This window comes from Coenobita brevimanus, chromosome 2 (assembly GCF_032717465.1).
Source record: "Coenobita brevimanus isolate Jiangsu-jjx chromosome 2, ASM3271746v2, whole genome shotgun sequence".
NCBI lineage: Eukaryota > Metazoa > Arthropoda > Malacostraca > Decapoda > Coenobitidae > Coenobita > Coenobita brevimanus.
The window spans coordinates 35,397,227-35,421,775 of NC_136955.1; the positions used below are offsets into that span (position 1 = coordinate 35,397,227).

Consider the following 24,549-nt stretch of genomic DNA (forward strand, 5'->3'; position numbering starts at 1 on the left):
TATATATATATATATATATATATATATATATATATACTGTATATATATATATATCTATCTATCTATTGCCAGACGCCTCAATCCCGTTTGGGGTGGCCACAAACAAATCGCCTCCAAGTCGCCCTGTCCCCGCCATTTCACTGCCCTGCTCCCAACTCACACCCCCCTCTCTCATATACCTCTCACCCCATCCCTCCATTTCATCCTCGGCCTCCCCTCCCTCTTCCCCCCTCCACCTCACTCACATACACTCTCTTCGTCAGTCTCTCACCCTCCATCCTCTCCACATGGCCAAACCACCTCAGTGTGTTCCTCATAACGCTTCCTATCACATCCACATCCACACCACAACGCTCCTTTATATCCTCATTCGTCAGCCTGTCTCTCCACGTGACTCCACAGGCTTCTCTTAAATAACTCATTTCCACTGCTCTTACTCTTGACTTGTGTCCTTCCAACAATGTCCAAGCTTCACTTCCGTACGTTAGAGTTGGTATCACAATACTGTCATGTAGTATCATTTTTCACTTCCATGCTCACTTCCCTGTTTCTTATCACTGCTTTCAAGGAACCAGCAACCTTTCTTCCCTGCTGTACCCTTTCAAGCACTTCACCCTCCAAACCTCCATCCTTACTCATCACACTACCCAAATACTTAAACGTACTCACATTTTCCAATTCCTCACCATCTAACCTCGCTGTACATTCACTAACTTCACCTCTCTCAAAGACCATCACTTTACTCTTCCCTACATTCACCTTTAGGTTCAGTTTCTTACACACTCTCTCAAACTCATCCACCAAGCCTTGCAGCTCCCCTTCGTCTTCACTCAACAACACAGTATCATCTGCAAACAACACTACAGGGAGTTTCCAAACACTATCCTCTCTCACCAGGCCACTCCAACATCCACTACCCTACCTTGTACCTCTTTTATTACCCCATCCATGTACAGATTGAACAACCATGGAGACATGACACATCCCTGTTTCAAACCAACTTTCAAAGAGAAAAATTCACTTAGTTCACCATCCACACGCACTGCAGCCTTCGCACCATCGTTACATACTTCACAGCATTCAACAACTTCCCATCTACTCCATATCTTCTTAACACTTTCCACAATCCTTGTCTATCCACCCTGTCATATGCTTTCTCCAAATCCATGAAAGCGCATACAACTTCTTCTCTCCTTCTCTAGAAACTTTTCCACTAAAGATCTAAGAATGAATATCTGATCTACACAACCTCTTCCTTCCCTAAAGCCTCCTGTTCTTCTCCAACTAATTTCTCTGTTCTTTCTCTAACTCTGTCTATAAGTATCCTACCATACACTTTTCCTATTATACTAAGAAGACAAATGCCCCTATGATTACCACACACTTCTTTTTCCCCTTTTCCTTTGTACAGGGGAATAATTATACCTGACTTCCAATCCTCCGGGGACTCTACCTTCCACCCAGGCCAATCTGCAGATCTTCCACATCCATTCTACTACTATCTCTCCCCCATGCTTCAGCATTTCACCACACACTCCATCAATTCCTGGGGCTTTCCCCGATTTAACTTTCTTCATTGCTTCCACAACTTCTATCCTACTGATTTCTTCCTGTCTTCTCACCTCCCTCCTTCTCCCAGCCATTCCCCAGCCACTTATACTCGCACTACTTCCATCCTCTACGTTCAACAATTCCTTAAAGTGTTCTCTCCATCTGCTCACTTTTTCTCCCTTCTCCACTAGTAATCTACCATTTTTATCTTTCACTCCCCTGCTAACTTCACTTCCACCCTGTCTTACTCTTTTCACTTCTCTCCAGAACATTTTCTTACAGTCCCTCCACTTTACACTCAAATTCCTTCACAATTCCTCATCCACTCTCTTCTTACTCTCTCTTACTAATCTTTTCACCTCTCTCTTCCTTTCCACATATAACTCTCTCTTCCGCCTCTCAACTTCTTCCACGCCCCTATTTCTCACCCATTCATTGTATGCTTTCTTCTTTTGTGCCACAGCCATATTCACCTCTTCAGTCCACCACGCAGTTCCTTACCCCCCTCCGCCTTCTCTTCCTTCCACACACCACATCACATGCTGCACATATTTCTTCTGTAAATATCTTACACACACCTTCCACGTCTCCCATCTGCTCCAATACATATTTGCCCAATCGTTCCTCCACTTCTCTTTTATACTCTGCCTTTATCTCATCCTCTTGTAACCTTTCCACTCTCCTTGCAACTACTCCTTCCTCTCGTCTTTCCCTTCTTCTATTCCTCCATCTCACTTGCATCCTAATTTGCCACCACCAAGTAGTGGTCAGAGTCCTCCCCCAACCTCTATACACTCTTGCATCCTTTACACATCTTCGCATCCTTTCATCCACACACACATAATCAATCATTGCCTTCCTTTCATTCAGTTCACCACCCACCCTTCTCATCACTCGCCATGTATACCTGTGGATCATTTTATGCCTGAAGAGGGTATTGGCTATCACCAACCCTCCCAGCACAAATGTCCACTAACGCACTCCCATTCTCATCTATCTCGGCAGGCACACCCCACTCACCAACTATTCCATCCACCTTCATATTACCAACTTTACCATTCATATCACCAATCAAAAACACTCTCTCATTCCTTCCAAACTTTTCCATGCACACTTCCACATTTGTCCAGAACTCTTCTCTCACTCTTCTAGCACGATCTTGCGTTGGCGCATACACACACAATCGCCCACATTTGTATTCCAACTTTCAACTTTACCCACACAATCCTTGACCCAACTGATCCATACTGTCTTATGCTCTTCTTCCATCTTTTACTCACAACTATACACACTCCTTCCTTTGCCCTCTCATTCTCATCTACTCCTGCACATATACCCCATCCATACTCCCATTCTCTCACACTTTCTCCTCTCCATTTTGTTTCAGTTATTCCACATACATCCACTTTCGCACCCTCAAGCACCTGGACAATCTCTCTCTCTTTCACCTCATCATTCGCTCCTCTTACATTCCATGTACTCATTACCAAGTCCTTTGTCTGGTCCTTGGTCGTCATCGTTTGGGCAAAAAAAAATAAAATGCATTCTAGAGAGTCATTGCATACTGTAGGCTCGATAGCTGAGTGGACCTTGGGTGTACTTACGCTCCGTCTTCACTTCCCATATATTTATTTTTTTGTGTGTCCACTTCTGGACATAGGCTTCACAGCCTGCTCCCAAGGGCCAATAGTCCTCCTTCATACCATACACCTCAACATGTCACCACTTCAGCGCTAACACTCACCGTCCATTATGAATACATGCTAGGACTGTCTCATACAGGACTGGCGAAATGGTATTAGCAGGGGGATTTTTACGGCATGTCGGGTAGATCGGTAAAGTCTGTTTTTTGTGAAATTCAGATCTTTATTCTGTTCCCTGCCCCAGCAGGGGTTTGAGCCTGGGTCCAGTAGAACTGCAGGCCACCTCTCTACCGATTGAGGCACCGTCTCCCCCATATGCTCTCTTATAGTGCTTCTCTAGGGCAGTGAATTCTTTTATTTTTATGTATAATTTATGCTATGTTACATGTGTGTTTAATGTGTCTAGATGTTTTGGGTGAATTAAGTGCTCTATAATGATTATATTGCGTTTACATATAATCTAGATTTGGGGGGGGGGGCGAACTTACAGAATTCAAATGTTTCCACGTATCTGAGAGTTTGGTTGTTTTGTGGTTTGATTTTCTTTAGAGTCTATATTTCTATAATTCTGAATATACTTAATTAATGTATTTGTGTCTGCCGTAACCGAGTTTTTTAGTAACTCTAACGATTGCATATATATATATATATATATATATATATATATATATATATATATATATATATATATATATATATATATATACATCCATCATCCAATCCCATGTCTCCCCATGAGAGTAGAAGCCCAGGGCTGGGAAAGTTGATCCTGACATTTAAGATGAAAGTGACTAGCCTCACTCATCCCTGAGTGGCATAATATGAGCAATAATCCTCAACCACCCTTTGGATATAAACTGCACAGGCTCAAATCGATTGGAGCGTCTTGATTACCCAATAAACAAGGTGCCATAATTTGGTTATATGGTTACCACCCAGCATAGTAAACGGTTTCCTGGTGTACAGGAAACCATTTGGCTTGTCACTCAATGTAGAGTCACTAATAGGCAGAAGGATGAGGAAAGAATGAATGAAATTCAGTAGAGGGAGTGTAAAGTCACCTGCAGGCAGAAGGAGGAGGAAAGAATGAATGAAAGAAAGATGGAAGAGGAAGGAAGGAAAGAAGAGGAAAGGGCAGACACCCAAGGCAGCATTACACTGAATGAGTGGATGGTGAGCGCCCCCACCTCTCTCTCTCTCTCTCTCTCTCTCTCTCTCTCTATGTATATATATATATATATATATATATATATATATATATATATATATATATATCTTAACTTGCAGGGTTAGGCAACTTTGAAAACTGTAGTGAGTACCAAACTGCAGTTTTTTCTGGCGTCTCAGCAGCGTGTGATCTGAGGTACCGAATTCGTGTTCGGCACCTCAGCTTATGAACCCCTTGGTGAATCAGGACCCAGAACTACATTCTGTAGTAACGAGTTGCTATGGTGCACTACTTTTTATCAGTGTGGTGAAACAGGAGCAATGCTACACGTCTGATGTAATCGAACGCAACCTGCTACCAGCTGCTTTTTGTCGTGTTCTTGAAAACCCCCCTACCCCCCCTGGGGGTAGGGGGTTTTTCAAGAATACTCCCCCAGTATCCCTGTTTGTCGTAAAAGGCGACTAAAAGGGTTGGCGAAGGGTTAGTGCCCCTCCCCGGAAAACAACTAACAAAAAAAACAAACAAGAAGCCTCGGACAAGGACTGACCAAACGATGACGACCCAGGACCGGACAAAGGACTTGGTAATGAGTACATGAAATGTAAGAGGAGCGAATGATGAGGTGAAAGAGAGAGAGATTGTCCAGGTGCTTGAGGGTGCGAAAGTGGATGTATCTGGAATAACTGAAACAAAATGGAGAGGAGAAAGTGTGAGAGAATGGGAGTATGGGTGGGGTAAATGTGCAGGAGTAGATGAGAATGAGAGGGCAAAGGAAGGAGTGTGTATAGTTGTGAGTAAAAGATGGAAGAAGAGCATAAGACAGTATGGATCAGTTGGGTCAAGGATTGTGTGGGTAAAGTTGAAAGTTGGAATACAAATGTGGGCGATTGTGTGTGTGTATGCGCCAACGCAAGATCGTGCTAGAAGAGTGAGAGAAGAGTTCTGAACAAATGTGGAAATGTGCATGGAAAAGTTTGGAAGGAATGAGAGAGTGTTTTTGATTGGTGATATGAATGGTAAAGTTGGTAATGTGAAGGTGGATGGAATAGTTGGTGAGTGGGGTGTGCCTGCCGAGATAGATGAGAATGGGAGTGCGTTAGTGGACATTTGTGCTGGGAGGGGGTTGGTGATAGCCAATACCCTCTTCAGGCATAAAATGATCCACAGGTATACATGGCGAGTGATGAGAAGGGTGGGTGGTGAACTGAATGAAAGGAAGGCAATGATTGATTATGTGTGTGTGGATGAAAGGATGCGAAGATGTGTAAAGGATGCAAGAGTGTATAGAGGTTGGGGGAGTGGACTTTCTGACCACTACTTGGTGGTGGCCAGAATTAGGATGCAAGTGAGATGGAGGAATAGAAAAAGGGAAAGACGAGAGGAAGGAGTAGTTGCAAGGAGAGTGGAAAGGTTACAAGAGGATGAGAAAAATGCAGAGTATAAGAGAGAAGTGGAGGAACGATTGGGCAAATATGAATTGGAGCAGATGGGAGACGTGGAAGGTGTGTGTAAGATATTTACAGAAGAAATATGTGCAGCATGTGATGTGGTGTGTGGAAGGAAGAGAAGGCGGAGGGGGGTGCAAGGAACAGCGTGGTGGACTGAAGAGGTGAAACAGGCTGTGGCACAAAAGAAGAAAGCATACAATGAATGGATGTGAAATAGGGGCGTGGAAGAAGTTGAGAGGCGGAAGAGAGAGTTATATGTGGAAAGGAAGAGAGAGGTGAAAAGATTAGTAAGAGAGAGTAAGAAGAGAGTGGATGAGGAATTTGGAAGGAATTTGAGTGTAAAGTGGAGGGACTGTAAGAAAATGTTCTGGAGAGAAGTGAAAAGAGTAAGACAGGGTGGAAGTGAAGTTAGCAGGGAGTGAAAGATAAAAATGGTAGATTACTAGTGGAGAAGGGAGAAAAAGTGAGCAGATGGAGAGAACACTTTAAGGAATTGTTGAATGTAGAGGATGGAAGTAATGCGAGTATAAGTGGCTGGGGAATGGCTGGGAGAAGGAGGGAGGTGAGAAGACAGGAAGAAATCAGTAGGATAGAAGTTGTGGAAGCAATGAAGAAAGTTAAATCGGGGAAAGCCCCAGGAATTGATGGAGTGTGTGGTGAAATGCTGAAGCATGGGGGAGAGATAGTAGTAGAATGGATGTGGAAGATGTGCAGATTGGCCTGGGAGGAAGGTAGAGTCCCGGAGGATTGGAAGTCAGGTATAATTATTCCCTTGTACAAAGGAAAAGGGGGAAAAGAAGTGTGTGGTAATCATAGGGGCATCTGTCTTCTTAGTATAATAGGAAAAGTGTATGGTAGGATACTTATTGACAGAGTTAGAGAAAGAACAGAGAAATTAGTTGAAGAAGAACAGGGAGGCTTTAGGAAGGGAAGAGGTTGTGTAGATCAGATATTCATTCTTAGATCTTTAGTGGAAAAGTTTCTAGAGAAGGGAAAGAAGTTGTATGCGGCTTTCATGGATTTGGAGAAAGCATATGACAGGGTGGATAGACAAGGATTGTGGAAAGTGTTAAGAATATATGGAGTAGATGGGAAGTTGTTGAATGCTGTGAAGAGTATGTACGATGGTGCGAAGGCTGCAGTGCGTGTGAATGGTGAACTAAGTGAATTTTTCTCTTTGAAAGTTGGTTTGAAACAGGGATGTGTCATGTCTCCATGGTTGTTCAATCTGTTCATGAATGGGGTAATAAAAGAGGTACAAGGTAGGGTAGTGGATGTTGGAGTGGCCCTGGTGAGGGAGGATAGTGTTTGGAAACTCCCTGTACTGTTGCTTGCAGATGATACTGTGTTGTTGAGTGAAGACGAAGGGGAGCTGCAAGGCTTGGTGGATGAGTTTGAGAGAGTGTGTAAGAAACGGAACCTAAAGGTGAATGTAGGGAAGAGTAAAGTGATGGTCTTTGAGAGAGATGAAGTTAGTGAATGTACAGCAAGGTTAGATGGTGAGGAATTGGAAAATGTGAGTACGTTTAAGTATTTGGGTAGTGTGATGAGTAAGGATGGAGGTTTGGAGGGTGAAGTGCTTGAAAGGGTACAGCAGGGAAGAACGGTTGCTGGTTCCTTGAAAGCAGTGATAAGAAACAGGGAAGTGAGCATGGAAGTGAAAAAGTTACTACATGACTGTATTGTGATACCAACTCTAACGTACGGAAGTGAAGCTTGGACGTTGTTGGAAGGACACAAGTCAAGAGTGAGAGCAGTGGAAATGAGTTATTTAAGAGGAGCCTGTGGAGTCACGTGGAGAGACAGGCTGACGAATGAGGATATAAAGGAGCGTTGTGGTGTGGATGTGGATGTGATAGGAAGCGTTATGAGGAACACACTGAGGTGGTTTGGCCATGTGGAGAGGATGGAGGGTGAAAGACTGACGAAGAGAGTGTATGTGAGTGAGGTGGAGGGGAGAAGAGGGAGGGGGAGGCCGAGGATGAGATGGAGGGATGGGTGGAGAGGTATATGAGAGAGGAGGGTGTGAGTTGGGAGCAGGGCAGTGAAATGGCGGGGGACAGGGCGACTTGGAGGCGATTTGTTTGTGGCCACCCCAAACGGGATTGAGGCGTCTGGCAATAGATAGATAGATAGATAGTGTTATACAGATAGGCCAAATCGGACAAGTCTGAGTTTGGTGTGCGCCAAATGCCAGTAGACCGTCAGTAAGGTTGGCATCTTGAATTTTTTATAACCAATCTGTTGCAATTTTGGTAATGAATAATCTTTTTGTTAGTGAAGGAACATGATTTGGTATTTATTTGAAATATGCTAATATGTTAGTGTTCATAATATTTCTTCATTCGAAGTACTGCAATATTAATTTCCTGTGAAATCATTAACGATTATAGTAAGGGATAACCTATATCCTGATAGACATTGATTATATACATAGGTAAACTTAGATTAACTGAAGCAGAATTGAATTGGGCATTAATTTTCATGAGGCTTAGTCATAATGTTTTCATGTCCGTGTATTTCCTGTGAATGAATTTAATACACAATGAAAATACTGGGTTTCAACAAATAAAAGCCATAACCTGCATCTTGGATGAGTTGTTCTTTACTGATATGAGCACCAATATGAATAGCTGTAGTATAATTACTGCAGAAATATTATCTTTAACAACCTATGTGATTAAAAATAATTTTAATGGCTAGAATAGCTGTAGTGCATTACTTTTCCATAAAAGTAGCATTTGTGGTAGTGGCACTACATTTTGATACATGTAGTGGTAGCATTAGTGTCACTACTTTCAGCAGGTACTGTGCACAAAACTGGTGATAAGGATTATGGAAGTTAGAATGGAAGTAAAAATGCCGTGGGAAGACCTTTTTGTGACCTTAACTCTAACATTAAAAAATGAAGCTTGGACTCAACGACATAAGCTAGGTGTGAGAGGAGCTGAAATCATTAATCTTAGGATTTGGGCAGAGACAGACATACAAAGATGGAAGCAAAGGAGATATACTGAAAGGCAATGTGAAAATACCTTGAGATGCTTTGGTTATGTGTACTGAATGGAGATGACCGACCAGTAGAGTGTATGTGAGCAAAGTGAAGTGAGGAGGGTTAGGGAGTGACAGAGAATGGGACAGAAGGATGAGGAAACGGAGAAGTATAAGCATGAAAAGGTGACCTGATGTCAGAGGACAGGGAGACATGGATGTATTTTATTTGTCACCACAAATTCTGGGATTATAAATACATACCTAAAAAAAAAAAAAGACTTGTACTCACCTGTCGATACTAAGACGGTAGTTGCTACTGGCTGGAGCAACACTGAACACGCCATATTTGGCAAAACGTTGCTGACCATCAAAATCTGCGAGATCCACTCTCAACTCTTGCAACGACCACGAAGTGAGTGTGTGAAGCAGGTCCAGTCCCAGCCAGAACTCGGCCTCCAAATTGCCAAACCCAAGTTGATATTCGACCCAGGTTCGGTAGAAGTCCTCGCGGGTGGTGGCATTGGTCCGGTGCTGGAAAATGGTCCAGCCGCCACCGTCGACGACGTGGTCACAGAAAACAGTAGCTGCGTCGTAAGGGCGGCCAGGGTAGGGATACACTTGCCGCACGCCACGCCCACTGTCACCAGATGCCAACAGATCCTTGCAGTGCCGGGGTCGCGCCCGCCACGTGTTCAGCTCCTTAATGGCCTCTTTCACCTCCTGCATACTCTCACGCATTTCCTGTGGTATCAACAATTAATTACAAATATTTTAAAGTAACAGCTTGGGATGAACCAAGAACATCTCTGAAACCTGATGCATCAAAATAGCCAGTGGGCTCGCATAAGATGAATATCATAGTCTAATAGTTAAAGAAATAAAACATAAAACGGATCATGGAAATGACATACTAACGGGGATTGATTCTGACCCTTTCATTATGAGATCCATACTTTAAACTGAGCACAAATAAATTTTCTGGCCATTATAAGACAAAAACTAAATTAGTGCTATTTTACTGGTGTGTGTGTGGGTGTGTGTGTGGGTGGGTGTGTGTGTGGGTGACATAGATCAGGAGCATACATGAAGCATCCACATTTTGTTCATATATATATATATATATATATATATATATATATATATATATATATATATATATAGCCAGAGGCCTTAATCCCGAAATGGGTGGACACAAACAAATCCGCCATTTCACTGCCCTGCTCCTAGCTCACACACCCCTCTCTCATATACCGATATCTCTCCACTCCATCCCTCAATTTCATCCTTGGCCTCCCCTTCCACCTCACTCACATACACTCTCCTCGTTAGTCTCTCACTCTCCATCTTCTCCATATGGCCAAGTCACCTCAGTGTGTTTCACCTAACGTTTCCTATCACATCCACATCCACACTACAATGATCCTTCACTTCCTTATTTGTCAGTCTGTCTCTCCATGTGACCCCACATGCTCCTTTCAAATAACTCATTTCCATTGCTTTCACTCTTGGCTTCTGTCCCTCCACCAAGTTCCAAGTTTCACTTCCATACGTTAGAGCTGGTATCATAATACTGCCATGTAGTACCGTAACTTTTTCACTTCCACGCTCACTTCCTTGTTTCTTATCACTGCCTTCAAGGAACCAGCAGCCTTTCTTCCTTGTTGTACCCTTTCAAGCACTTCACCCTCTAAGCTTACATCCTTACTCATCACACTACCCAAGTACTTAAATGCACTCACATTTTCCATTTCCTCCTCATCCAACCTCACTGAACATTTACTGACTTCACTTCTTTCGAGGACCATAACTTTACTCTTCCCTACAGTCACCTTAGTTTCCGTTTCTTACACACTCTCCTAAACTCATCCACCAAGCCTTGCAGCTCCCCTTCGTCGTTATTTAACAACACAGTATCATCTGCAAACAACAGTAGATCAGACTGACTGGAGTGTGCTGTATGATGTAAATGCTGGTACTGATCACAATGTTGATGCCCTAAATTCATACATTTCGTGATGATATTGTGGAACCAACTAAATGCTACCCAAATAACAAACCCTTGGCCACAAATGAACTTAAACAATTGTCGAATGAGAAGAAACGTTGTGTTGTAGGCAGCGATAGGACAAATTTAATAACCTTTACAGGAAAAAAAAACTATGATTGTCTCATGCAAAAGAAAAAAAAAAAGTGTTCAGAGAAAATTGAAAATTTATTTAGGTATGACACAAAGGCAGTTTGGGGTGGTCTTAGGAAACTCACTAGTTTCACAAAGGAAACAGGCTTGCCAGATGTAAAGAATCTTGAAATTTATTGTAATGAACTAAATTTCTACCGTAGTTTTGCCATCCATGACTTTTCCATACACCAACACACCATCTCTGAATTCTTGAAAACTAAAAAAGACGAGCAGATGGTTTTAAGTCAAAAAGACATCACGGACAACCTGAAGAAGGTGAAATGTGGTAAAGAGGCTGGACCTGATAAATTAAGTGCAAAGGTGGTTTCTCAGTCTGTAAGGAACAACTTGCTCTAATTCTGTGTAAAATATTTCGGTGCTCTCTAAACGAGGCATATGGGACAGTCCCTGTTCCAGAAACCAGGACACCAAAATGCCATAATGATTATCGATCAGTGGCTTTGACGTGTATTTTTATGAAACGTCTTGAACATATGATCAAGAAAATACTGTATGAACAGGTTAAATATAATATGGATTCTTTACAGTTTGCTTACAGAGAAAAAGGTGCATTGAAGATGCAACACTATCAATCATGAATTTTATTCTAAAATTTATGAATAATGTCAACACCAGATCAGTTAAGAACTTTGCAAAAATATTATTTATTGATTTTTCAAGTGCATTCAACAATATACAGCCCCATCTTTTGATGAAGAAACTGATTTCATTGAATGTAAACTCTAATCTTGTCTTGTCTCGTGGATTCATGATTTCCTGTCCCATAGACCCCCAATATGTGAAATTTATGCCGAGGTTAAAAATTCGAAACTGAATTATAAACACAGAGGCCCCACAAGGTTGTGTGCTATCACCACTTTTGTTTACTTTTTATACAATTGATTCTTCTTGGAGCTCAATATCAGCTAAACTAAGCAAATAGTATGTGATTTCAGTAAGACGCCAATAGCACAGCAGTCCTTGATGATTAGCTCTGAGTATATAAAGAATGTGCACGAATGTAAGTAGCTGGGTACCATCAATGTAGTAAATTTTAGTTTTCCATCATATGTGGAAGCACTTTATAAGACAAATTCCAGAATGTTTTAGGTCAGGAAACTTAATAAACTGAGAGTAGATCACAAAATACAGGAACTATTCTATGAAAGCATTGTTCAGTCTCTATTGTCCTTCGACACTTGTTGTTGGTATGGAAACAAAGCATAGACTCAAAGAAGAAACTAAATAAAATCCTAAAGGCATGTAGTAAAATGAGGTTTACGAATGTGAAATCGTTACTAAACTTGTATAAGCAAGCTGTTATTCAGAGATATAAAGTTATTAGGAATGATTCGGATCACCCATTGCATCCTAGTTGTGATGTGCTACCATCTGGTAAAACGCTAAGTTCAGTTCAAAGTACTGTAGAACTGCAAGTTCCTCTGTTTCATCCAGTATTAGAATTATTAACAGCATGTAAAAATACCTAAGTGTGAAACGGAGTCCTTCAGCTGTGATTGCACCAGGGCAATGGAATGGTGACTAGTCTTAAGCTGTAATGGGGCAGGGGAATCTGTCAGCTGTGTTTGTAGCTTTAGGATATAACTAGTGCAATGGAGTCCAGTTTTAGGATGCAGCCAGTGTAATGGAGTCCCTCAGCTGTGATCATAGTCGTAAGACATAACCAGTGGAGTAGAATCCCTCAGCTTAATCTTTGTCTTAGGATATAAATGATTTAGCACACTGCTGCTCTTTGAGTGATACAATTCTATTAGGTTAACATCTCTTCTTTGTAAGCTTTTGTACCTATGGAAGACCACAAGGCAAAATCTCTGTAGGGCAATAAATTATAATAATAATAATAATAATAATAATAATAGTAGTAGTAGTAGTAGTAGTAGTAGTAGTAGTAATAGTACATAATACACCTAGAGTATTTAGGATAAAAAAAACAAAGTGGTTATTTAATGACCCACCTGAGGACTGTAGTAACGACGATATTAGACAACTACCGGTAGGCCTAGTGAAATATACCGGTATCTAGTAACTTTGCAAGGTCTCTTTTTAATCATAAGAATAAATATGAATATTATGCTTGAAGATTCTATTAACCACGTTCTATTTATGTTTCTACGGTTCTGTTTCAACAGTTCTGGTGCAAACGTAGGTGCGAGGGGACTTTCTCAGTATTACAGTATTATAGTTGATATCAGTATCATCTACTGAATGTGACATATTGTGCCATCATTAGCAAAGAATAATGTATCAGTATAACAGGGTTCTTCATCAAATCCTATTTTTGTTTCTTCAAGTTTACTAATATCATGGCTATATGTTACTAATGGGAAGAAGATTGTTGATACAGTACAACCTTGCTTTATTCCACTGGTTATCACGATCGTTTTCAATATCACTATTCAGTTTTAATATAGACTTTGTCTCCGATATATACTTTGCTAAATAGCGTAATTATCAATGGGTGTGGAGTAATTGTCAATGGCCGATTGTCATATTATGCCATCAGCAGCAGAGAATAATGTATTAATATAATAGGGTTCGTCATCGTAACCTATTTTTGTTTCTTCTAGTTTTAATAATATCATAGCTATATGTTACTACTTGAAGAAGGTTGTTGATATAGTACAACCTTGCTTTATTCCACTGGTTATCTCTGTCTTTTTCAATATCATTATTCAGTTTTAACATAGTCTTTGTCTCCTGTATATACTTTGTTAATTAATTATCAATGGGTGTATATTGAAATATCTTAATGCTTGTATTACTTTGCACTTTTTCGAGGAGTCAGATGCTTTAGAAAATATTGCAGTAACCATTATTGGATTACTCCATTAATAGTTAGCATAAGTCTTTTTTTTTTTTTTTGTACTCTGTGAGTTCTACTCTTAGCTTAGCATTTTCCTTTTCTAACTTCATTAACTGTCCTCTATTTCTGCCTTGATCACTTTACTTGTAAGTGTACACATACACTGTTCACCAAGCCAAACATACCATAGTTATCTTCCCAAAATACCCTAAAATAAACTGGTGGAATCCCTACACATTCTAAATGATACCAACTTTGTAAAAAGCATATGATAGAAGTTTGTTTCATTTCTTTTTTATTTCTGTTTTGTTAAATTAGATAGGACTAGACTGTTTCTGTTTTGTAAAGTTCTGTTTCTCTACAGACAGTAGTCCTACACCCATTACTACTTACAGTAAACATACTAAGCCTCAGTAGCATTATTAATTCCCTTTACAGTGTTGGTGTTACCTAACCTAATGAAAAATATTATCATACTTGCCAAGGGTAAGTGCTGGCAGAGGAAGAGTTATAATGAGGTAGTCAATAAATGTAAGAGGAAGGGAGGAGATACAGTAAAAGTCCTTCAGTCCGGATGGCAATAGTCCATGGACCTTCTGGATTGCCAGATTTGTCGGACTATCAGACAGGTACCTGAAAATGTTGAAAACACACGCAGAAAATTATAATATAATAATTAAAAATTATAGTTTTCTTTAGTTACCTTTGTAGTGTAGTGTAGTGTAGTGTAGTGTAGTCGGCGTGGGTGCGGAATTGCATAGATCGGTGCACCGCTTTCGGCTATTCGACATTTTTTCGATTTTTTCCCGTTTTTCTCGATTATTTTACCCTAAAAAGCTAAAAATTACCCTGGGTTGAAAATTCCGAACCATCAGGTTTTTCGAACCATTGGATGCTGGATTATCGGAAGTTCACTGAAAGTAGTAAGACCGACAGTAGCAAGCGAGCTGCAGCGAGGCGGTCTGACTCATCCTGTGACATCATCGGTCTTACCCCCAGGCCTTCACATAGAGACGACCTTGGGTTGTCCATGCTGCTCGTTCTCTGGCAGCTCTCCTATGTAGCCCCTTAACCCTGAGGTAACACTCAATGACCTAGTCCCAGGTCTTTTTCGGTCTACCTCTCACTACCCTACTCCCAACATCAACACTTCTCACTTTCTGCACCCAGTTATCATCTCCCATCCTCTCCACATGCCCAAACCACCTCAATCTACCTCTCCTCATCACAGCATCAATACACTCCAGTCCATTCCTATCTCTCAACTCTTCCATCGTAAACCTAGCCCTCCTAGGCCGTGCATTCAAGGATGCACTGCACTTCCACCTAATCATTGCCATTTCTCTACGTTTGAGCCTGCGAACAGAATTAAGTAACATTACCAGTGAAGATAAAGGAATAAGCTGCATCTTAAATAATCAGTATACTGTACTATATACCAAGGAAAATCTTTACCTGGTCCCTCAAGCAGCAGATATTTACGATGATAATACGGAAAAGTCTTAGTAAAATAACCATTAGTAAGGAGGACGTATTGGAAGAAAATAATCAGTTAAAACCTCAAAAGACGCCAGGTCCTGACGATATATATTCAAAAATTATAAAAAAAACAAAAGATTTATGTCAGCTACTTTCAACGATATTTAATGACTGATTTCAGAAGTTCCAGAGACTTGGAAGACAGCAAACGTAGTGCCCATTTTTTAAAAGGGTAACAAAGCATCTACGTAGAATTATCGTCCAATAAGCCTAATTTCAATAGTGAGAAATATGCTAGAGTCAAATTTAACAAGTAAAACTAGGGAACACTTAGAAAGAGTTAATCTTGTAAATGAAAGTCAGCACGGATTCAGGCAAGGACAATCCTGCCTCACAAACTTGTCATTCTTCTCGGAGGTCTATGAGGCTGTAGATAGCGATAAAGCTTACAATATTATTTATCTGGACTTCAGTAAAGCTTATGATAGGATCCCACACGAAAGGTGAATTAGAAAGATTCGAGCACACGGTATAGACGGCGATATCTTAAAATGGATAGAATCCTGGCTGAAGGGACGAAAACAGAGAGTATTAATTAATGGAACTAAGTCGGATTGGGGGTTAGTAACTAGCAGTGTATCACAGGGTTCAGTGTTAGGTCCCTTATTTTTTAATATATATGTAAATGATTTAGACTTGGGAATCACTAGTAGTATTAACAAATTTACCGACGATACAAAAATAGGGCGTATCATTAACTCGACTGACGATTGCCTTAACTTACAAAAGGACCTCAATATACTGTCCAGATGGTCTAAAAATTGCCAAGTGGATTTTAATATTGAAAAATATGCAGGACTTTACATAGGGAAGACCATTGGAGATACTAAATACAACTTACTTAACAAAGAAATTAGCAAATTGCAATGTGAGAGAGATCTAGGAATTATGGTTAGTAAAGACCTCAAACCAAGGCATCAGTGGATTAATGCGAGAAATAAAGCAAATAGGGTCCTAGGATGAATATCGAGAAGCCTGAACAATAGGTCATCAAAAATAATATTGCATCTTTCTCTAGCATTACTGTAGTATGGCTACATTTAGACTACGCTGTGCAACTTTGGTGTCCTTGCTATAGAATGGATATAAATTTGTTAGAAAATGTACAGAGAAGAATGTCAAAAGATACATGATGTTTGGAACCTGTCATATGATGCCAGACTAAAAAGACTGTCTGCACTCACTAGAGAGGCGTAGAGTAAGGGGAGACTTAACTGACGTGTATAAGTAGATGAAGGGAATAAATGAGGCGCTGAGTTCATTACCAGGCTAAGCGCCAAAATGGCCGCCAAGCAACTACATGCACCAACAAGTAGCTAAACCATCCCTCTATAAGTTGGAAGTAAAAAAGTGCTAAGAAACAACCTACAAAGGGGTCAAAATCCTGGTTAAGTAGACGTTTGTTGCGCCGTTGCGCCAAGTAGCAAAAAAAAACAGTTTGGTTCCTCATTAGCGCTCAAGGTGGGCAACTGGGTCCAGAATTCTGCCAGCTGTGTGGTCGCTTTTCCTATGAGTTCAGCCTTTCCCATGTTCCTTATGTCGACCCCCCGTGGTGCTGAAGCGAATGTGAGAGCATTACCAGGCTATATCCCAGCCCCATTCCTTATCCCCCTTGAAGCTGGCCAGTCAGATAGTCGGGTTGCACTGCAGCTGGCCAATAAGGTGACACCTGACACTACTCCCACCAGCAGCTGTAGAGCATAGGAACTTGCTGCTTTCTCATTATTATTATTATTATTATATTTTTTAACCATTATTACTATTATTATTATTGCCATCGTGTTTGTGAAGTTACTGGTACTCGTGGCAGTGTTTTTTTTTTTTTTAAATTCAGGTTACGGGTTCATTTTTTTATCATTCAGGTTACAGGGGTTTTCTAATAATGTCCTCATACATTGAATGCTGTCTTACTTTTGTATTATTATCAGGAATATAATAATTTATTATGTTTTTCTTGATGTTTGTGATGTGGTTCATGTTTATTGGTGGTTAAAAACTCCGAGAAAAACACGCACAAAGTTTCCGACCTTTCAACTGCTATTATTGTGAAAATAATAATACTTATGTCATAGAACTTTGATTTTATTCCACAGTATGACACTCCTGGGACATTATGCTAATATATTATTGACATCTTATGATGTGTTTCTGTAGTTATTAATAGGATCAAAATATTTCCTTGGCCGATCGGTCCAGCAGTAGGGGGCAAAATTTTACTTCTTCACACTATATCATCATGATTAATGACAGATAGTGCAAAATAGAAGTTATTGCAATAAAGAAAATACCATAAGCTATATAAAAAAAAACAAAAAAAAAAAACCATAAAATTAACACAAGCGATTACCGAGATATCAATGTTTTGAAGTTGCCAGACTTTAAAACGCATTTTCTGGTGTTTTGTACTTTTGGCGCTTAGCCCGGCAATGAACTCAACTCCTCAAATAAAGGAGATATTAGCAAGGTACTTAAAGTGAGCATACAGGATAGAACTAGAAGTAATGGTTTCAAACCAGAAAAATCCCAGTTTAGTAAGGAAATAGGTAAAAATTGGTTTGGCAATAGAGTTGTAAGCATAGGCTAGGTAAGCATTTGACAAATTAGGGGTGGGTATAGAAAAAAAATCTAGTAACCAGTACTATTTCATTCTTTTTCAATTTCAGATTACACTATGACAGTCTCTTTTTCTCCTTTCACACTTTCCTGTAAAAAGTCCATGCCAGTTTTTCTATATTGCGAGGTGGTCTTTTTTACTTTTTCCTGCCGGCTTCGGCTAGAGGGCTTGGAGGGCAGGGTAGAGCCTTTTCTTTGTTATCCTTATCTGATTCTATTAGTTTAGTTATTCTTCTAGCAGCTGCCAAGCATGGGCCAACCGGCCTACTGCAGTTATCCTCTCTTCTTATGTTCTTATGAATATCGTCTTCCTTTACTGCCCAGGTCTCACTACCATACAGCATTACACTCCTAACACATTCAGCATACAAAGATCCCATAGGATGGAGCCCTCTCAATGTCAGGAGAGGCAACAGCTCCCTGAACTTCTTCCAACTACTCACTCTAGCCACAAAGCTAGCTCCTGCCCTACCTCCAGCACATAACATATCTCCCAAATAACGAAACTCTTCCTCACACTCAAGTAAATCACCAGCAAGTTCAATCCTTTAATGCCTGGCAATATCCACATGCTCTCCCCGACACCCACACACATGAAATCAGTATTATCTCGCAGTCTGCCTCTAATACCTCAACATCTCTGATGAACCCACTTATCACAAACTCTTTACAAGATGGAATTACTTCCCACGTCCTTGTGACAAATCGCACTTGGCCACTCTCCCTCTTCTTTGACAGTACCGCCACCAGCCCTAGATACCATCACTTTTGTTTTATTTGCATTTACTTTTAAGCCCTTGTGTCCCATACCATCTCTCTACTTCCTAAATATTTCCTCCACCTCCCTCTCATTCTCTGCAACCAACAGCAAATCATCAGCATACGACATCTCCCACGGGAGTCCATTTCTGAAGTCACATGAGAGGGCTTCAGGTACCATGATAAACAACAAGGGGCTCAAGACTGATCCCTGATGCACACAAACATTCACGGACAACTTATCAATCAAATCTCCAGTCATCCTTACCTGGGTGTAAGCACCCACATACATGGTCATACCTATCCTAACCAGTCACTCCTTGATCCCAAACTTTTTCATTGCCCACCTTACCACCTCTCTAGGGACTCTGTCAAAGGCCTTCTCCAAATCAACAAAGCCCTGTTCCCTTTTCTTTCCTATATGTTTTTCCTGGAGCTGTCGAACAATGTACATGGCATCAGTGGTCCCATTGCCAGGCTTAAACCCAAACTGCTACTCATCAGTATTTACTCTTTCTCTAGTCATACCTTCTAGAACTCTCTCCATTACCTTCCTCATCTGGACGAAAAGCTTTATCTATCTATCTATCTATAGCCCGACGCCCTAATCCCGCAAAGGGTGGCCGCAGACAAAACGCCTCCAAGTCACTCTGTCACCCACCATTTGACTCCCCTCCCCCCAACTCACCCCCCCCTCCCTCATATACCTCTCAACTCCATCCCTCCACCTCATCCTCGGTCTACCCCTCCCTCTCCCTCCCTCCACCTCACCCACATACACCCTCTTAGTCAGTCTTTCACTCTCCATCCTCTCCACATGTCCAAACCACCTCAGTGTATTTCTCCTAATCTTTTCAACCACATCCACATCTACCCCACAACGTTCCTTCACTTCTTCATTCGTCAACCTGTCCCTCCATGTCACTCCACATGCTCCTCTCAAGTAACTCATTTCCACTGCTCTCACTCTTGACTTGTTCCCCTCTTGCAAGGTCCACGCCTCGCTTCCATACGTCAGGGTAGGGATCACAATACCATCATGCAGAGACTTCTTAACTTCCATACTCACTTCCCTATTTCTCATCACTGCTTTCAGCATGCCTACAACCTTCCTTCCCTGCTGTACTCCTTTTCACGCACTTCATCCCCCAAAGTTCCATCCTTACTCATCACACTACCCAAGTACTTGAATGCACTCACATTCTCCATATCCTCACCATCCAACCTCACTGCACACTCTGTGACTTCATTCCTCTCAAACACCATAACTTTACTTTTGTTTACATTAACTTTCAGCTTCCTCCTCCTACACACTGTCCCAAATTCATTCACCAAACCTTGCAACTCCCATTCATCTTCACTCAACAATACTGTATCATCAGCAAACAGCAACACCGGAAGCTTCCAAATCTCACCCTCATTCGTTAGGGCCACCCCCACATCCACTGCCCTACCTTGTACCTCCTTTACGACCCCATCCATATATATATTAAACAGCCATGGAGACATTACACACCCCTGTTTCAGTCCCACATTGAGATCAAAGAACTCACTCAGCTCACCATCCACTCGCACCGTAGCCCTAGCTCCCTCGTACATACTCTTCACAGCACTCAACAATTTCCCCTCCACTCCATATATTCTTAATACCTTCCACATACCTTTCCTATCTATTCTGTCATAAGCTTTCTCCAAGTCCATGAAGGCAGCGTACACTTTCCTTCCCTTCTCTAGATACTTCTCCACTAAACATCTTAGAACAAATATCTGATCTACCTATATAATTTCCTCTTTCCAGGGCATCATCTTCCCTTTGCATACATTTCCAGTTACACTCTTCAGCCAATCATCCGGGACAACACACTCATATATAAGCGTATTTATAAGGTCAGTGACTAACCTCACTCCTATATCTCCTGAGGTTTTCAACACTTCAGCAGTCAACCCAGATACACCTGCTGCCTTCCCTACCTGCATCCTGCCTCTTGTCCAGCTCACAATACCAGCGTCAGTCAAAGGCCAAGGGCCAAATACTGGATCTGCAAGCTCCAAACCTTCCCTGTCCCAGTCAAACTCCTCATTCAACAACCGGCTGTAATGTTCTCCCCATGCTGTTTAATATCCCTACTGTACACCACAGCCCTTCCTTCAACATTTTTCACACCCTGCTCCCCTATGATATTCTCCCTCTTCATCTGATTGGCCTCCTTCAAAATCATATTCATCCTTTCCACCCGATTTAGGTTATTAAGTAAAAGTATCTGTGACTCAGACTTCGCCCTGTAAACTTCTTTTCTAGCCCTACGCTTGGCAACCAAATATTCCTTTTTGTTACCACCCTTCTTCCATTCTTGGAAAAGCCTTCTTTTCTCCTGAACTGCGGCTTCCACACCCTCATCCCACCACCAAGTCACTTTATGTCTTGGTGGGCCACTTGTCCATTAACATAATTAGTAACTCTCAAGAGGTTGGTCTTGAGGACGGTGTACTGTTCATTAACACTTACGTCCACGTCACCCTGTTCAGCCACGACTCTCATCTCGCTACAGAAGGCATCTCTTACTGCTTCGTTTTTTAACTTCCATATTTTCCTTATAGATGCATAGGTCCTCTTTTTCATCACTTGCTCCTTAATCACCGTGTCACATGTTAATAGCATGTGTTCCTGCACACACTCCTCGCACCCTATAACTTTAACATCTCTCACTAACCTCCTAAGCCCTCGTGAACAGAAAATAGGCTATCTGGTTGCTATTTCTGCCAGCCTCGTACGTAGTCAACCTACTCACTCTTTTCCTAAAATATGTGTTGCACACAATCACATTCATTGCCTCCTTATCTAACTGTTTTCTATCTATCTATCTATCTGTCTATCTATCTATCTATATCTATCTATCTATCTATCTATCTATCTATATATATATATATATATATATATATATATATATATATATATATATATATATATATATCTATATATATATATATATATATATATATATATATATATATATATATAAGAAAATGCAAGTAAAAACAAAGAAAGATGAAACAGAACGAGCGGAATTAAATAAGCTTATCAGCAAGAGACAAAGAGATGAAAAAAGAAAGAGAAAGATGGATCAGATCAAAGAAACCATCAAAAAAGGAAAACAAGTCTGAAATGAGTTCGAAGTAAAATGGCACTAGGAAAGCAACAAGTATGTCACTGAGACAAAATCGGTGAAGTCATTAAATGCGGAGATAAGATGGTGAAGAGAATTGAAGAATTTTACAAAGAACTGTATGCATCAAAAACGGTAGTACCAATAGCTAACTTTTCAGTCGACACAAGTGAAATACCTGAGGTAACACCAAAAGAATTAAATATTTCTCTAAAAAATATGAAAAGAGGGAAGGCTCCGAGAGACGGAATAGTAGCAGATTTACTGTTGGATGCAGAAGTGGAAGTACAAAACAGGCTTGCCCACTGATTTACTCTGCATAAAAAAGAAAATTACAAATAACATGGTATAATGCAACAGTTATTTTAGTTAAAAAAAAAAAAAAAGCGACTAAAAAGACCTTAGTAACTTTGGACCCATTAGCTTCTAATCAGTCATTTACAAACTCTTCACAAAAGTCCTTACGAACAGGATTACAACGAAATTAGAAGAAAACCAACCTCGTGAGCAGGCAGGATTCCGAAGCGGGTACTCGACTACTGATCGTCTAAACACAGTGAATCAGGTAGTTGAGAGCTACAGAATATAATAAACCACTGTGCTGAGGTGTTGTTGATTACGAAAAGGCTCTTGACTCAGTGGAGCACATAGTAATTATAAGTTCATTGCGAGAACAAGGAATAAAATGAGAACATTGTAAAACTGCTCGAAAACATGTATAAAGAGGGAACTGCTACAATTAAATTACATAAAGACTCGGAAAAATTGAAGACTGAGAAGGGCGTGCGTCAGGAGATACAATTTCACCAAAATTATTTACAGCATACCCAGAAAGTATTTTCAGAAGGCTAGACTAAGAGAACAAAGGAGGAACATGGATGAAGAGAAGCTAAACCATTTAAGATTTGCAGTTGACATTGCTCTAATGTCAGAAACAGCAGAGACCCTGCAAGAAATGTTCAATGACCTGAACAGAGAAATTCACAAAGTAGGGCTAAAGATGAACCAGAGAAACTAATGTTTAATCCACAAGCAACAAAGAGCGTCATCAGAATAAACAAAGAAAGTCTTGAAGAAGTCGATGAGCACAATTACTTGGGGCAAATACAAAAATTAACGAAAGACCATGATAACGAAATAAAAAGACGCATTACAATTGGATGGAATGCCTTTGGTAAACATAGGGACATTATGAAAAGTAGCTTAGCAATATGTTTCAAACGAAAAATATATAACGAATGTATAATCGCAGCTATGACGTGCGGTTTTGAGACCTGGAACTCTAAGAAAATCTATGGAAAATATACTAATCCGTTCTTAGAGGGTAATGGAAAGGTCAGTATCGGGATATCTTAAAGAGCCTGGAAACGATCAACTTGGGTGAAAGACCAAACTAAAGCCAAAGATATTAAAGAAGGTATATCATCATTCATCATCTAATCCAGTGCTGCCCCATGAGGAGCGTTGAAGCCCGGAACTAGGTAAGTTGGTCCTGAAAAATAAGATGAAACTGACCAGCCTTAATCATCCCTGAGCGGCATTACGTGAGGAATAAACCTAAGGCACTCCTTGGATATAAACTTTCACCGGCTCAATCCGAATGGAACGCAGTAATTACCCACTAAACCATCAGGCACCATATTTTGATTATATGGTTACCACCCAGTGTAGTAAATAGTTTCCTGGTGTACAGGAAACCATTTTGCTTGTCACTCAGTGTAGAGCCACCCATAGGCAGAAGAAAGAGGTGAGCGATGAAGGAAAGAAAGACAGGAGGGGGAGTGTAAAGTGACTCGTAGGCGGAAGGACGAGGAAAGAATGAAAGAAAGACAGAGGAGGAAGGAAGGAAAGAAGGAATGAGGAGAGGAAAGGGCAGGTACCCGTGAGCAGCACTACATCGAGTGAGTGGATCGTGAGCGCCCCCACCTACCACAATATATATATATATATATATATATATATATATATAGATAGATATAGATAGATAGATAGATAGATAGAGAGATAGATATAGATATAGATAGATAGATAGATAGGTGTGTGTGTGTGTGTCTGTGTGTCTGGTATGTGGGGACGTCCACCATCCACTTACTCAGTGTAGTGTTGCCTTATGGTCTCTACACTAAGTGACAAGCCAAATGGTTTCTTGTACCCAAGGAGCCATTTACAGCGCTGGGTGATAACCATATAACCGTTTTTGGTCGGGTTAACTGTCGAACAGATTCCACTATCTAAAGTCACTAAATTATGGCAAACGTTTCGGAGAACCTCGGACGGCCCAATACCTGCCCAGGGCCCCAACCAAATGGGCAGATTCGCATGGCCATGTGGAATGTGAGAGGTGTGAATGAGGAGAGCAAGAGGGTAGAAGTGGTGAATGTGTTTAAGAGTGCGAAACATGCCGTGATGGCATTGTGTGAAAGAAAGATGTAAGTGTGTGGAGTGGAGGAGTGGCAGGGTGTAAAATGTGTGCCCATTCATGCAAGGAAAGAGTTGCTTTGTTGATGAATGAAGTGTGGCAGAGTGGAATGAGAGATTACAGATCTGTCATCTCGAGATGTACAGTATGTATGTCAAGTTCAAGTCTGACAAGGTGAAAGTGGCAGTGATTGTAGTGTATGCACCATGTGAGGACAGGAGTAAGACAGAAAAAGACAGGTTTTGGAA

At 40.8% G+C, this 24,549-nt stretch overlaps 1 protein-coding gene across 1 annotated transcript in view; it reads right to left on the reverse strand.

The window, feature by feature from the left end:
• LOC145392221 (ficolin-1-like) overlaps window positions 1-24,549 on the reverse strand; it is a 105,380-nt gene that overhangs the window by 54,107 nt on the left and 26,724 nt on the right. Inside the window, exon 2 of the mRNA XM_080266677.1 lies at window positions 9,094-9,545. Within this exon, the coding sequence (XP_080122803.1) occupies window positions 9,094-9,545 (452 nt within the window). The remainder of the gene's footprint in view (window positions 1-9,093; window positions 9,546-24,549) is intronic.